Source organism: Mobula birostris, chromosome 29, assembly GCF_030028105.1.
Source record: "Mobula birostris isolate sMobBir1 chromosome 29, sMobBir1.hap1, whole genome shotgun sequence".
Classification (NCBI taxonomy): Eukaryota; Metazoa; Chordata; class Chondrichthyes; order Myliobatiformes; family Myliobatidae; genus Mobula; species Mobula birostris.
This window is the reverse complement of record NC_092398.1, coordinates 18,259,071-18,274,985: the sequence shown is the minus strand read 5'-3', so window position 1 is coordinate 18,274,985 and position 15,915 is coordinate 18,259,071. Positions and strand designations below refer to the sequence as shown.

General features: G+C 40.9%; 1 protein-coding gene across 5 annotated transcripts in view; it reads right to left on the bottom strand.

The window, feature by feature from the left end:
* The window catches only part of LOC140190023 (uncharacterized), a 158,538-nt gene extending 142,925 nt beyond the window's left edge, over positions 1-15,613 (bottom strand). For 2 of the 5 annotated variants that reach the window (XM_072246419.1, XM_072246422.1), the window contains exons 1-2: positions 15,502-15,606; positions 4,098-4,133 (exon numbers count right to left, since the gene is read on the bottom strand). In XM_072246419.1, coding sequence (XP_072102520.1) covers positions 4,098-4,133; positions 15,502-15,532 — 67 coding nt within the window. In that variant the 5' untranslated portion in view covers positions 15,533-15,606. Of the gene's footprint in view, positions 1-4,097; positions 4,134-15,501 lie in introns of all 5 variants that reach the window. The other 3 variants (XM_072246420.1, XM_072246423.1, XM_072246421.1) reach the window with 3 other exon arrangements.
* Between the last annotated feature and the right edge of the window lie 302 nt (positions 15,614-15,915).

The following is a 15,915-nucleotide window of genomic DNA, read 5'->3' as shown; positions in this document are numbered from 1 at the left end:
ACCTCATGGGTTAAAACTGCTTCGTCTGCTTTCTTATTAAACCCCTTAAGGGTAGGGGCATCCTCTGCAACTGCTTACCTCATCAGAAACACAACTTTTAAATTCTTCACAGAAAACTAGCCCTTCCGAGCTGTAAAAATAATCAGGGTCCGACTCTAAACCTCTCTGCTGCAATCTCTCCCTTTTAAACTGTCTCTGCCTTTCTGCTTCGTGACCTTCACATTGCCATTTCTCCTTCTAGAGCTGTCTCTTTCTTCTGCCTCTTCTCTCTGTTTTGCTGCCTCCCTAGCCTCTCTCTCGAGCTGTTTTAATTTCAATTCATGCTCCCTGTTTAATATATCCGACAGAAGCTGAAGGTCATCCTCAGTAGGTTCACCTTCCACGAACAACTCCAACGCCTCCTCATCAAAGGTTCCCTTATCTATATGATAGTCAACTATTTTTCTATGAATTTCTACTTTAGTCACAACCTTCTTTACCTCAATTCCAAAAATCTTTAGCAGTGTCCCGCAACTCATACTTTTTAGTTGACTTCACACTCCATTTCTGCTGATACTCCACACAACCAAATCACAAGGAAATTTCCCCAATCAATTCAAACCAACCACCCGACCAATTTGTTCATATCCCGGACGAGACCCCAATTTTCTCACGCACCCCGTGACGGGGATAAAGAAACCAGCAGAAATAGAAACCACTTTGGAGTCCAGTATTGCTATAAACTAATAATATTTATTAGTAACTACGCAATACAGTAATATAAATGAAGATAAATCACACAGGCTAACAATCATTATATACATAAGTACGTAAATCAGTAAGTGTGGAAATATATGTATGAAAACCAAGCTTCTTTAAGTCTAGGGGTTAAAAGATATAGTCTTACGATGTTGAGCAAAGTTCAGTTCAGTTCAGTTCGTGGTATTTAGTTGGGTAGTGATGGAGAGAGAGAGACAGAGACAGAGGGAGAGATTTGAGTCTTCAGGTGAGCTGATGCAGTGGATCTTCTCGTCGTCCTCAGAAATCCTTTACAAGTCATCGGCTGTGACTTTAACAAAGGGGACCGGTTTTCTGCGGTGGAGCTATCACCCAGGCGAGTGTGGACACATAGACAACTCCCCATCAGTCAACCCCTTTTCTTCCTTCCACTATAAGTGCGATTGGATCGATCCGCCTGATCGATCTCCAAAACACACTTATCCTCTGGGCACAACAATGCCCATGCTCATTCAGTGTCCAGATCATATGTCTGAGGTCTGTATCATCTGACCTCCTATTTATTTCGCCAGGCTGAGCATCACCTGTCATTCAATGAGTCCCTCCTTTCTTTGTCTGTAAAGGAATGCGAGCAGGCAGCAAGTCCTTGGAAGTAACATCAACAACCTGCCTTTGGTCACCATAGCAACTTTCGAGCTGCTCGGTGCTTCCTCCAAACCCAACTCAGTAGAAATCCAAAGTTACTTCCAATGCCTTAAAGTGACAGTCCAACCTTTAATCTTCGTCTCTCGCTCTCTCTATTTCAAAAGCAACATATCGATGGCAAATAACTCTCTCTCTCTCTCTCTCTCTCCCTTCAAAAGCACAGTTAATAGGAGCACTCCAATAAGATCCTCCATCCTCACAATAAGATGATAAGATTCTGCCAGAGGATTTTAAAGATTCCTAAGTGCCTGAACATAAAGGAACAGAACCAGAATGTGTGAGTGCATTCATTGACATTGGAACAAGCAGGTAGAAGATAAACGTACATACAAATGGCAGGAATTTGAAAATTTCCGATATTTGGGGGATCTAGCTGCCGGAATCATCTCTCTCTCTTTCTCCCCCCCCCCCCCCCCCACTCCCCCCCCCCTTCTCTAGGTCTCTCTGTTTCTCTCTCTCTCTCTTCCTCTGTCTCTTTCTCACTTTCTCGCTTGCTGTCTCACTCTCGCTCGCTGTCTCTTTCAGCGTACATGAGAGAACATAGAAAGGGAGAGACAACGTGTGGGCATGCACATGCGCATGCATATGCATGAGCGTATATATGTGCATGCGTGTTTCAGCGAAAAAGTTAAAAAAGATTAACATGGATATATAATTGGCTGGATACAAAATGATATTCAGGGCAGAATTTTGTTTATAGAGTTATGAATCCAGTCCGATCCAAACTCCGTGGAAAATGCCTGCTTGCAGCAATACCCCTTAGAATTTCGTAAACCTCTTTCAAATCTGCCTTTAATCTTCTGCTGTCGAAGGAATAAAGTCCTAACCTATTCAGTCTGCCCTAAACACTCAAGTCCTCCAGACTTACCAACATCCTTCTAACTATTCGCTGTTCCCTTTCAAGCTTATTTACATCTTTCCTCCAGCTAATTAACCAACGCCTACTACTTCAACATAACATCGCACTTCCTGCACTCAGTCGTTTGATTTCTGAAGGCGAATCTGCTAAAGCTTTCTTAACGAACCTGTCAACCTGTGACGTCACTTTCAAAGAATTATGGACCTGTATTCGCAGATATCTCTGTTCCATAGCACTCTTCAGTGCCCGCTGTTCATTTTGTAAAGACTACCCTGGTTGGTCCAACCGAAGCACAACACCTCACACTAGTCTGCATTAAATTCCGCCTGCCATTTACTTAGCCCATTTTTTACAGGTGACCCAGATGCATATGCAAATCTGAGAAGTCCTCCTCCAGTCAGAGAGGCAACAATTTACTACTAATCTCGGGTTTCTCACACAAAATTATTGTCTAATCCAATTTACTACCTCATTTTGAATGCAAAGCGACTGAACCTTATGCCCCCTTGTTCAGGATAACCGTACAACTGGAAGCATCCTCTCCACATCCACACTGCCTAGTGCTTTCCAAATTTGCTGTGTTTCAATGAGATCCGTTCGCTTTCTTCTGTATTCCAGCGAGTATAGGCCTAAATCTTCTAAACCCTCCCGATACGTTAAGCCTATCAATCCTGTAATCATTCTCGTGAAATTCATTTGGACTCTCTTCAAAAACAACACATTATTGCTGAGACATAGAGCCTCTCCAAGTGCGGCCTGAGTAGTGTCTTATAAAGCCTCAGCATTATCTCCTTACTTTTCTATTCTATCCTCCTTGAAATAAAAGTCAACTTGGCATTTGCCTTCTTTACCACAGACTCAACCTCTAAGTTAACCTTCCGGGAGTTTTACACGAGAACTCCTAAGCCCATCTGCACTTCTGATATTTGAACATTCTCCACGATTAAATAATAGTCCACACTATTTTTCCTTTTATCAAAATGTATTATCGTACAATTCCCAACACTGTATTTCACCAACCACATTTTTGCACAATCATCCAAATTGTCTAAGTCCAGCTGTATTCAATTTGCTTTCTCAGCAGTACCTACCCTTCCACTTGGTATCATCCTCAAGCTTTGCCACTAAACGATCAAATATATTATCGAATTCACTGAAAAACTATGTGTAAAATATCTGTCCCCATACAGACGAATACCATGGGTCACTGGCAACAAACCAGAAATGCCCCCTTAATATCCACAAAGTCACAAAGCCAAAAACCACAGTATGTGCCAATGATTTAAGATGAGAGGAGTGGATTCAGAAGGACTCCACTCCACAAAAGGACTCAGTCTTGTGAGACAGAGAGAGAGAGAGAGAGAGAGAATATATGGGCCGAGCTGCAGCAAGAAATGGTGAGGCAGATACAAACATAAACGTGTCCAAATGGCATGTAAAATGCTGTTGGATACGTTCTTCGATAGGACACTTTCAGATCAATATGGAACAAACCCGAGCAGAAGGGACGAGCCCAGCCCGACGGCATTAACGAGGAGGGCCAAAGGCACTGTTTTTTTGTTGTTTTCGACTGTTAGTATGACCGCAAGCAACCTTTCGAGCAAATATATCTCTATTCGCTATCACGTCTCAAAATGTTCTGCAAACGGTAGAGATACAGTCGAAGTCATAAAGGTGAAAGCACACAGATACAAAAATATTGGAAAAAGTTTTATCTTTGACATCATCAAATCGAATATTCACACCATGAATGAACAATGCAATTAACCGCATTTGAAAAGCTATATATAATATTTTCGAAAAATAAGTCACTAACCTTGCGAATGAACAATCTGTTGAACCTTCAGAAGCACTGAAATAAGAGGGAGAAAATAAGGTTTTTTTTTGCAAAAGCAACAGCTGAAATGCTTTCCTAATTAATTTCACGTTGGAAATAAGGAAAGCTTTTTTCTTTCATATTTTGTATCCTAAATCATGTTTCAACTTATCAGCAGTTGAATCACATCTGTTGGAGAAGAAACACAGTTAACTGTTCACGTCTTAGATTTCACGGTAAAACTTAGCAGGACACAGAAGAGGGATTTAAGTATACTGGGAGGATTGGAGAGAAGAAGCAGGTATTTGATGTGTTCTCACAATAATGCCCATCAAAGGACTAGGGAACTGCATCTGAGTTTGCATCTGGGCTCTCTAAAGCCTTTCAGACGCGGTATTGATAGTAACAACTTCAATAACTTAATTTTTCGGTTATTGTCAGTCGTCCAGCTCTAATACCCACCCTGCTAAGTTAATTGGTCATTGTAAATTGGCCTGTAGTGATGTTAGTGTTCATTGTGTTTGTCAGAGATTGGTGACGCAGCGTTTTCCGAAGATCTGGAAGGGTCTTCTTCGAGCTGAATCGCTAAATAAACAAATATCATCTCAAGCCTGATTTTTTTTTCCCTTTTCTCTCAGAGTAGAAGTTACTGTCAGCCTGATAAACTGACATTGCTCAACTGCTCTGCAATGCGCAACTCCCACCTAATTTTGCCAAGGCTGTTCTTCGATGCCCTCACTCTCTAACTGCTACCAACCGCTCAGTGACCTGATATCTTTGGGTAAGCGTCATTCCCATTGATACCCTTCTTTTGCTCTATAAGAGCTATTTGCTTCGGCAGTCCCCCTGTTGTCTCACTTTCTGCTCCCACGAAGTGTCTCAGATGTGAGAACGTGATTTCCAAGCTCATGGCAAGGATATGAAATGTTGCTGATGATGATGATGATAATGATGATGATGATGATGATGAAAATGATGATGATGATGATGATGATGAAGAAGATGATGATTACAATTATAGTATTAATAATTAAATGTACCCAGCTAGCAGTTTGTTTAATGCTTGTCGGGTATTTCAAAAAAACTAGTTCTCCAATTATATATGGTATGATGAAGTAGTTTGGAACACAGCCTCACTCAAGTGGAACGAAATCAATATCGACGAAATAGAGAAAAGAAACGATATTATAATGTTAATTAAAGTTATTGAGGTGATCAGATGTTCAGTGAAATACTGTGTGAAGTAGAAAGCAGTGTCGATTGCCAATAATATAAATGTTCCGACGCGTGATGTAAGCCAATAGATGTTGAATACCATACACTTTATTTCTACATTTAAGTGGATCAGTAGGGCAAGGCTAATACATGATGTATATCGAGACTACTTAGATCAAAACGAGATTGCCATCGAAGATGTCTGTATATGTGCACATTTGTCAATTTGGCTGCTTTATTCTTTGTTTATTTAATTAATTATCCATTTATTTATCTATTTATCTATTTATTTATTTATTAGCGTCTATCCATCTATTTGTTTACCTATATATTAATTTATTTATTCAATAAATAATTTCTAATTTTATATATCTAGCTATCTGTTTATTTATCAATTTTATGTGTTTATTTATTCCTCTGCTGTTTTATTTATTCATTCATTTATTTATTATTTTTGTTTCTTTGTTCATTCGTTCAATTGTTTGTTTACTTTTTCTTTGTTTACTTATTTACTTCCTATCCTATTTGCTTATTTATTCTATTGAAATACATATTGAAGTCCAGATTGCGGCACTTGTAAATGACAGCCACATATCAAAGACAAAATAGCACTGGTTGTGGCGAAATGATGGAAAATATGCAACAATTGGATTTGAAACCACAGTCACATGTTCGGTGCGCGTTGTTGATGGCCACATAGCCTATATACGTTTGACAAGAACAGGCACCCGATGTTTGCAAATAATAGACAAACAGGGCATACAAGGAGCAATACGGGAGATCTGAGAAAAGACATGCATTTCCTAAAGTATACTTCATTGCCAAGATGAAACACATTCACTTTTAAAACTGATCGTTGAATAGACATATCAATTTAATAAATACTGCAAAGAAACCGATACGAATGTGAGCATATCCAGAAGAGAACACACGAACATATAATGTATGTTGTCTCTTTGTGCTGGTATTGATGTCCCGTTAAGAAAATCAAAGTCATGGAGTAATTGAGAAATAAACCACAGAAACAGCCCCTTCAGTCTATCAAATATATTCCGAAACCATTTGCACTGTCTACTCCATTCGACTTGCACGGGGACCTTTGCCTTTCATATAACTAAAGGCCATGTCCCGATACAAACTTCTCTTAAGCGTTAAAATCGAGCTCGCATTGGCCATTTGTGCTGGCAGTTCGTTCCATACTTTGACACTCTGAGTGAAAAAGTTACCCCACCCATGTTCCCATAAAACATTTCACCATCCAACTTTAAGCCATGAAGTCTGGTTGGACTCCCACCCACCTACTGTAAAAAAAAAAGTTTGTTCGCATTTACCCTACCTAGTCACTTCATTATTTCAAATCTCCTCTGAGTCTTATACGTTCTGAAGAATACAGTCCTAACGGATTCAATCTTTCCTTGTGAAACCCGGCTGGTTTCCTTGCCTGTATAAGTCGAGGGGATACACACTCCGGTCCCACCAAAATCTGACTGAGACGGCTCTTCCACGCCAAACTCCGTTTGTGTGGATTCTGTGTAATTTGCTGCCCTCTTACAACTCGGTGCCAAGAAATAGCAGATAGCAGACTGCAAACGATTGAAGGAAATATATGTATGAATCTTAACTAAAGGGTTTGTAAACAAAAGAAAAAGGCAATAATGGTGTATTATAATTAAAAAGCTAAATATGCACAAGTTAGAGCTCGAGTCTTCCAAAAGTAATATTCACCAATACTCAGACGACTGCGGCACCCAGTGTGCGGGAAAATCGGCTTCTGTTTCGGCACGCTCGCCTACACTCCCTTCCACCCGAAAAGTATCGACCGCCCACGACTTCGCCCCTACCGGGCTCTCAATAGTAGCAGGCAGATCCACTGCCGTTAGATTAGCGCTGGTCTGAACTCAAACAGTGTTTGCCCGCCATTTTGTCAAACCTCCGCTCCATGATTGTAACGTTTCCTAATGCTTTAACAGTTCTTAAACTACGAATTAAAAAATCCCCACGCAATACACACGCATTCTTGCCGGTAACCCCGTGTATTCACGCCATCGTTTAACCCCACAGTGTCCGTAGCCACGTATCTTAATTACTATCCCGGACAATGATTAAACACTGGCTTAAACACACAACCAACTGGATCAATGCTCAGGGCAATCACACAGAATCCAAGGAAATCGATCTAGGACGTTAACCCCACAACTGATATCCCACTGGTTTCCTTAGATGCGTAAATCTGCGGAAATCACTCTCAGGTCCCGCCAAACCCTTGAGATTGAGACAGATGGTGTACCCTTAAATCGCGTTTTTTGCGGATGCTGTATAATTTTCTACCCGTCTACAACTCAGTGCGAAGAAATCACAGACAGCACACTGCATATGATTAAAGGAATTATGTTTATGAATCTTAACTAAAGAGTTAATAGCGAAATCGAATACAAAAAAAGGTGCATTATAATTAAACTGTCAAATGGGCACAATTTGGAGCTCAACTCTTTCATGAGTAATATTCACCGATGCTCAGTCGACTGCATCACTTTCGGCGGCATCGAATCAGCTCCCCCTTTCCCCCACCGTGTCGAAACCTACGACCGGTTCCGTCTAACATCTTCCAACTTCATTACCCGCCGAACAAAACAGCCAGTTCACATTGCAAAGCACCCATTATATCTAATCATAAGCCAAACACTGCTTCTACAGAGAGACAATTATGTTAGCAGTGAAACCTTCCCCAGGATATTGCACCTGTAACTGCGGTCCTTCAGAAGCGGCAACATCCTTGTAGGTTTTTCGTTTACCTGGCATACATCTCTCCTGTAGGTTGGTGGACGGAATTGCTCACAATTCTCCAAATTAGGCCTCAATAACATTTCATACAACCTCAAAAACACATTCCATTATCCATATCCAATACTTTGATTTACGAGGGGTGATTGGGTGAAGGACAATGTGCCAACAGCTGTGTTTACAGCCCGATCTACCTATAACGTCACTCTCAAAGAGGTATGTACCTCTATTTCCAGATTCCTTTGGTCTACCACATTCCCCAGTACCCTACCGTTTAACTCTGTAAGACCTACAGTGATGACATTACCGATGAACAGGGACAGTTGTGTGTAGGTATGAGGAAAAGTAAAAGCTATATTGCAGGGGAAGAAGTTTATTTTATACGTCTCAAAACACTGGAAATTATAATTGCAGAGCGTTAACCCTGCGAGAAAAGGGGGATGATCGTGAACTCGTCCTGAGTGAATTTGTAGCATTAGCAGCAACGTAGTCAATCAATGTATGTAACCAGCGGATCAGATTATGCTGCATTTATTTTTGGCTGTTTTATGAAGATAGATACATTGTAGCAAGTCGCAGTCAGAATCATAAAATCCATCCGTTCTGAAGATTTCAACAGTCTGTGACGTCATATATATAGGCATCCGTTAGTCTCATGAGACCATGGATTTACGCCTTGGAAGGTTTCCAGGGCGCAGGCCTGGGCAAGGTTGTATGGAAGACTAGCAGTTGTCCATGCTGCAAGTCACCCCTCTCCACCCCACCAATGTTGTCCAAGGGAAGGGCATTAGCCCCCATGCAGCTTGCCACCGGTGTCGGTGCAAGGTGTGGTTAAGTGCCTTGCTCAAGGACACACACGCTGCCTGAGCCAAGGCTCGAACTACCGACTTTCAAATCACGAGACGAACGCCTTAACCACTTGGCCACTCGCCAACACGCCTACACACTGGTGGCAAGATTAAAGAGGTGTTTTTAAAAGACATCTAGATCTGTGCACGGAAGTGGTCACATCCATGACTAAAAGACGGAAGCTTCGCAAATAATTGGTTTTGCTAGTCAGCAGCTAAGGAAATATGCTGACAGCATATGGTTGATTTTGGAATTAGATTTTTCGTCAGTTGCAGGGTGGGATTGTATTGCAACTGCTTTCTAAGCAGTCAGTTGAGGTCAGTTTCAAACTTGTGCAATGCTCGATGAGAACCGGGTCCTAGGAACAGAATTGCAAGGGACGTGAATATACCAAATGTGTTGACATGACTGTTTTTAAGAAAGCTATTTACTCTGTGTGTTCAGTATGCAAAAAGACTTCCCAGTATCATGAATGCTTCTGATATTCTGATATAATAATATCAACAATAGCAACAACAATAATATTGATAATAATTTATCGTATTTTCACAGACTGTCTGCATTTCTTCAGACTGGCTGTTTGTCAGTCATTGTTTGTGTGTAGAAATACAAATTAATTCCACTGTGAACGCCCGCCATTAAAGAAATCGCGAGAAATATATGGCGACATGTACGTTCTATGATAATAAATTTGCATTGTACTTTGAATTTTTCACCCTTCATTGAGAGTTACCCAAGTATGACATGAGAAGCAGCACCTCCATTCTATGCACGTTTTAGGAATGTTTTAAGAAACTCAATATTTTCAATTAACATGAAAGACTTTACTCGAAGCATAAGTCGAGGGGATATACACTCCGGTTCCACCAAAACCAGATTGAGAGCGCTCTCCCACCCCAAACCCCGGTTTGTGTGGATGCTGTGTAACTTGCTGCCCTAATACAACTCGGTGCCAAGAAATAGCCGATAGCAGACTGCTACGATTGAAGGAAATATATGTATGAATCCTAACTAAAAGGTTTGTAAAGAAAAGAAAAAAAAAGCAAAACTGGTGTATTATAATTAAAAAGCCAAATGTGCACAAGTTAAAGCTCGAGTCTTCCAAAAGCAATATTCACCAATATTCAGTCGACTGCGGCACCCAGAGTGCGGGAAACTCGGCTTCTGTTTCGGCACGCTCGCCGACACTCCCTTCCACCCAGAAAGTATGGACAGCCCACGACTTCGCCCATACCGGGGTCTCAATAGTAGAAGGCATATCCACTGCCGTTACGTTAGCGCTAGTCTGAACTAAAACAGTGTTTGCCCGCCATTTTGTCAACCTTCAACTCCATGATCGTAACGTTTCCTAATGCTTTTACAGTACTTTAACTCCGAACTAACAATTCATTGCGACTACGAATGTCTACCCTACTCAATACACACGCATTCTTGCCGGTAACCCCGTCGATTCACACCATCCTTCAAACCCACAGCGTCCTTAGCCACGTACCTTAATCACTATCCCGGACAATAGTTTAACACAGGCTTAAGCACACAACCAACTGGATCAATGCTCAAGGCAATCACACAGAATCCAAGGAAATCGATCTAGGACGTTAACCCCACAAATTAAATCCTACTGGTTTCCTTAGATGCGTAAGTCTCAGGAAATCACTCTCAGTTCCCGCCAAACCCGTGAGATTGAGTCACCTCGTGTACCCTTAAGTCGCGGTTTTTGCGGATGCCGTGTGATTTGCTACCCGCTTACAACTCACTGCGAAGAAATCACAGACAGCACACTGCATATGATTAAAGGGTTTATATTTATGAATCTTACATAAAGCGTTAATAGAGACAAAAAATACACCAAAAAATGGCGCATTATAATTAAACAAATGGGCGCAAGTTGGAGCTCAGCTCTTCCAAAGGTAATAGCCACCAATGCTCAGTCGACTGCGCCACCTTCCGCGGCATTGAATCCGCTCCTCCCTTCCCCAAACGTGTCGAAACCAACGACCGGTTCTATCTGGAATCTTCCCTCTTCATTTCCCGCCGAACAAAGAAGCCAATTCAGACTCCAAAGCACCTGTTATCTCTAATCATAAACCAAGCGTTGCTTCTACAGAGAGATCATTACGTTAGCAGTGAAAGCTTCGCCAGGATGTTCCACCTGTAACTGCCGTCCTTCAGAACCAGCAACATCCTTGTAGATTTTTCGTGTACTCTGTCAACCTTGCTTACATCTCTGCTGTAGGTGGATCACCAAAATTGCTCACAGTTCTCCAAGTTAGCCCTCACCAACATTTTATACAACCTCAACAACGCATTCCATTATCTATATCCAGTATTTTGATTTACGAGGGATGACTGGATGAAGGACAACTTGCCAACAGCTGTGTTTACAGCCCTATCTACCTCTGAAGTCACTTTCAAAAAGATATGCACCTCTATTTCCATATTCCTTTAGTCTACCACATTCCCCAGTACCCTACCGTTTAACTCTGTAAGACCTACCGTGATGACATTACCGATGAACGGGGACAGTTGTGCGCAGGTATGAGGAAACATAGAATCTATATTGCAGGGGAAGAAGTTTATTTTGTACGTCTGAAAACACTGGACAATCTGGAAATTATAATTGCAGAGTGTTAACCCTGCGAGTAAAGGGGGATGATCGTGAAAAGTCCTGAGTGAATTTGTAGCATTAGCAGCAACCTAGTCAATAAATGGATGTAACCAGCCGAACAGATTATACTGCATTTATTTTTGGCTGTTTTATGAAGATAGATACATTGTAGCAAGTCTCAATGAGAATCATAAAATCCATCAGTTCTGAAGAATTCAACCAGAAAACAGTCTGTGACGTCATTTGTTTTCACTTAACTATCTGCGCTGCAATATGCTCTACCTCTACCTACACACTGGTGGCAAGATTAAAGAGGTGTGTTTCAGAGACTTCTAGATCTGTGCACGAAGGTGGGCATATCCATGACTAAAAGGCGCAAGCTTCGCAAAGAATTGGTTTTGATAGTCAGCAGCTAAGGAAATATGCTGACAGCGAACGGTTGATTCTGGATTTAGATTTTTCGTCAGTTGCACCGCGGGATTTTGTTGCAACTGCAGTCAGCTGAGGTCAGTTTCAAACTTGTGCAATGCTCGATGAGAACCGGGTCCTAGGAATAGAATTGCAAGGGACGTGAATATACCAAATGTGCTGACATGACTGTTTTTAAGAAAGCTATTTACTCTGTGTGTTCAGTCTGCAAAAAGACTTCCCAGTATCATGAATGCTTCTGATATTCTGATATAATAATATCAACAATAGCAACAACAATAATATTGATAATAATTTATCGTATTTTCACAGACTGTCTGCATTTCTTCAGACTGGCTGTTTGTCAGTCATTGTTTGTGTGTAGAAATACAAATTAATTCCACTGTGAACGCCCGCCATTAAAGAAATCGCGAGAAATATATGGCTACATGTACGTTCTATGATAATAAATTTGCATTGTACTTTGAATTTTTCACCCTACATTGAGAGTTACCCAAGTATGACATGAGAAGCAGCACCTCCATTCTATGCACGTTTTAGGAATGTTTTAAGAAACTCAATATTTTCAATTAACATGAAGGACTCTACTCGAAGCATAAGTCGAGGGGATATACACTCCGGTTCCACCAAAACCAGATTGAGAGCGCTCTCCTACCCCAAACGCCGGTTTGTGTGGATGCACGCATTCTTGCCGGTAACCCCGTCGATTCACACCATCGTTCAACCCCACAGCGTCCATAGCCACGTACCTTAATCACTATTCCGGACAATAATTTAACAAAGGCTTAAGCACACAACCAACTGGATCAATGCTCAGGACAATCACACAGAATCCAAGGAAATCGATCTAGGACGTTAACCCCACAAATTAAATCCTACTGGTTTCCTTAGATGCGTAAGTCTCGGGAAATCACTCTCAGTTCCCGGCAAACCCTTGAGATTGAGTCACCTCGTGTACCCTTAAGTCGCGGTTTTTGCGGATGCCGTGTGATTTGCTACCTGCTTACAACTCACTGCGAAGAAATCACAGACAGCACACTGCATATGATTAAAGGGATTATATTTATGAATCTTACATAAAGCTTTAAAAGAGACGAAAAATACACAAAAAAGGCGCATTATAATTAAACAAATGGGCGCAAGTTGGAGCTCAGCTCTTCCAAAGGTAATAGCCACCAATGCTCAGTCGACTGCGCCACCTTCCGCGGCGTTGAATCCGCTCCTCCCTTCCCCAAGCGCGTCGAAACCTACGACCGGTTCTATCTGGCATCTTCCCTCTTCATTTCCCGCCGAACAAAGAAGCCAGTTCAGACTCCAAAGCACCTGTTATCTCTAATCGTAAACCAAGCGTTGCTTCTACAGAGAGATCATTACATAGCAGTGAAAGCTTCCCCAGGATGTTCCACCTGTAACTGCCGTCCTTCAGAACCAGCAACATTCTTGTAGATTTTTCGTGTACTCTGTCTACCTTGCTTACATCTCTGCTGTAGGTGGATCACCAAAATTGCTCATAGTTCTCCAAGTTAGCCCTCACCAACATGTTATACAACCTCAACTACACATTCCATTATCTATATCCAATACTTTGATTTACGAGGGATGACTGGATGAAGGACAACCTGCCAACAGCTGTTTTACAGCCCTATCTACCTATGAAGTCACTTTCAAAGAGATATGTACCTCTATTTCCATATTCCTTTAGTCTACCACATTACCCAGTACCCTACCGCTTAACTCTGTAAGACCTACCGTGATGACATTACCGATGAAAGGGGACAGTTGTGCGCAGGTATGAGGAAACATAAAATCTATATTGCAGGGGAAGAAGTTTATTTTGTATGTCTGAAAACACTGGACAATCTGGAAATTATAATTGCAGAGTGTTAACCCTGCGAGTAAAGGGGGATGATCGTGAAAAGTCCTGAGTGAATTTGTAGCATTAGCAGCAACCTAGTCAATAAATGGATGTAACCAGCCGATCAGATTATGCTGCATTTATTTTTGGCTGTTTTATGAAGATAGATACATTGTAGCAAGTCTCAATGAGAATCATAAAATCCATCAGTTCTGAAGAATTCGACCAGAAAACAGTCTGTGACTTCATTTCTTTTCACTTAACTATCTGCGCTGCAATATGCTCTACCTCTACCTACACACTGGTGGCAAGATTAAAGAGGTGTGTTTCAGAGACTTCTAGATCTGTGCACGAAAGTGGGCACATCCATGACTAAAAGGCGCAAGCTTCGCAAAGAATTGGTTTTGATAGTCAGCAGCTAAGGAAATATGCTGACAGCGTACGGTTGATTCTGGAATTAGATTTTTCGTCAGTTGCACCGCGGGATTTTGTTGCAACTGCAGTCAGCTGAGGTCAGTTTCAAACTTGTGCAATGCTCGATGAGAACCGTGTCCTAGGAACAGAATTGCAAGGGACGTGAATATACCAAATGTGCTGACATGACTGTTTTTAAGAAAGCTATTTACTCTGTGTGTTGAGTCTGCAAAAAGACTTCCCAGTATCATGAATGCTTCTGATATTCTTTCCACATATTTCCTCTTGTTTCAAAATGGGGAACATATATGTGCAATGTTTTATTTCCATTAGGAACTGTGCCTTACCACCTATAGTACGACCATAACAATAGACCTCTTAGTCATTCAAATAACTTTGTAATTATTATTATTAAAAATAAAAACAACAACAATATATTAATAATAATATATTGTATTTGCACAGGTTGCCTTTATTTCTTCAGATTGGTTGTTTGTCGGTCATTGTTGGCGTGCGGAAATACAAATTTATTCTACTGTGAACGCCCGCAAGAAAAGAAATCGCGAGAAATATATGGCGACATATACGTACTTTGATATTAAATTTGCATTGAACTTTGAATTTTTCGTGTACTAGTATAAAACTTAATCAATTTGTAACGGTTCCAGCTAACGCAGACAGAATTGTGTTCCTAATCGTTGAAATCGCCATCTTCACTTGTCCACCCTACATTGAGAGTTTCCCAAGTGTGACGTGCGACGCAGCACCCCCGTCCTGTTCATGTTTTAATAATGATTTCGATGGACCAAATTAAAGCGAATGACGGTTTTCAATGATGAAAATATCAAAACATAATATCACCCTTGTGAAAGTAACCAAAACAACTCAACTCGACTTGACGAGTAAGCACGCAGAGAATATAGGAAAAAAAACAAATTTGACAATTGTTTTAAAGGGCTGGCAGATGCAAACTGCCGAGACAATGATCGATTGAAACAAGAAGATATGATCTCCAGGGATTGAAGACATTGACATTATTTAAAAGTTCTATTCGGATTTTAGCTGAAACATGAGGTAAAAACGAATTAAAGAACATGATTTTTTTGAATTTTAGTCGCAACTTCAGTTCAGGCAAACAGATGTTCCCCATTCCCCTGCCATAAGACACTAAAACCTGCATCTTACTGCTGTTAATGCGGTAGCCTGCCACCATTCATTGAAGGGATTGTTTGACAAAGATTCATTTCACTTACCTAAGGTGAGTATCGTTAACAAGTAAGTCATGTTTTGCTGTCCACAAGATTCTGAACTCAGGAAATTGCTTCCCTCTCCTTTATAAACAGTCAGCAGATCGGAAAGAGGAACCTAGAGGAATAAATAAAGTATCATTTCAAAAACAGCAGAAGTGTTGCAAAAGACCTGAACTGCTGACAATGACTCATATTTTTGTAAGTTTTTAATTTTAGCCCTACAAGTACTTTCTCTTATTATTTTTACCGCACCAAATGTGCAGTTGGATGTTGGAATTTCCATAATTTCCATCCCTCCTATTTCCATATTCTGATATACCGCACCTGACCGAGATCAATCTACCCCTTTCCAATTTTTCATTCAGAACACACCTTCCACTTAGTTGCACAGGCTATCTATCCTCAATATTTTCAATT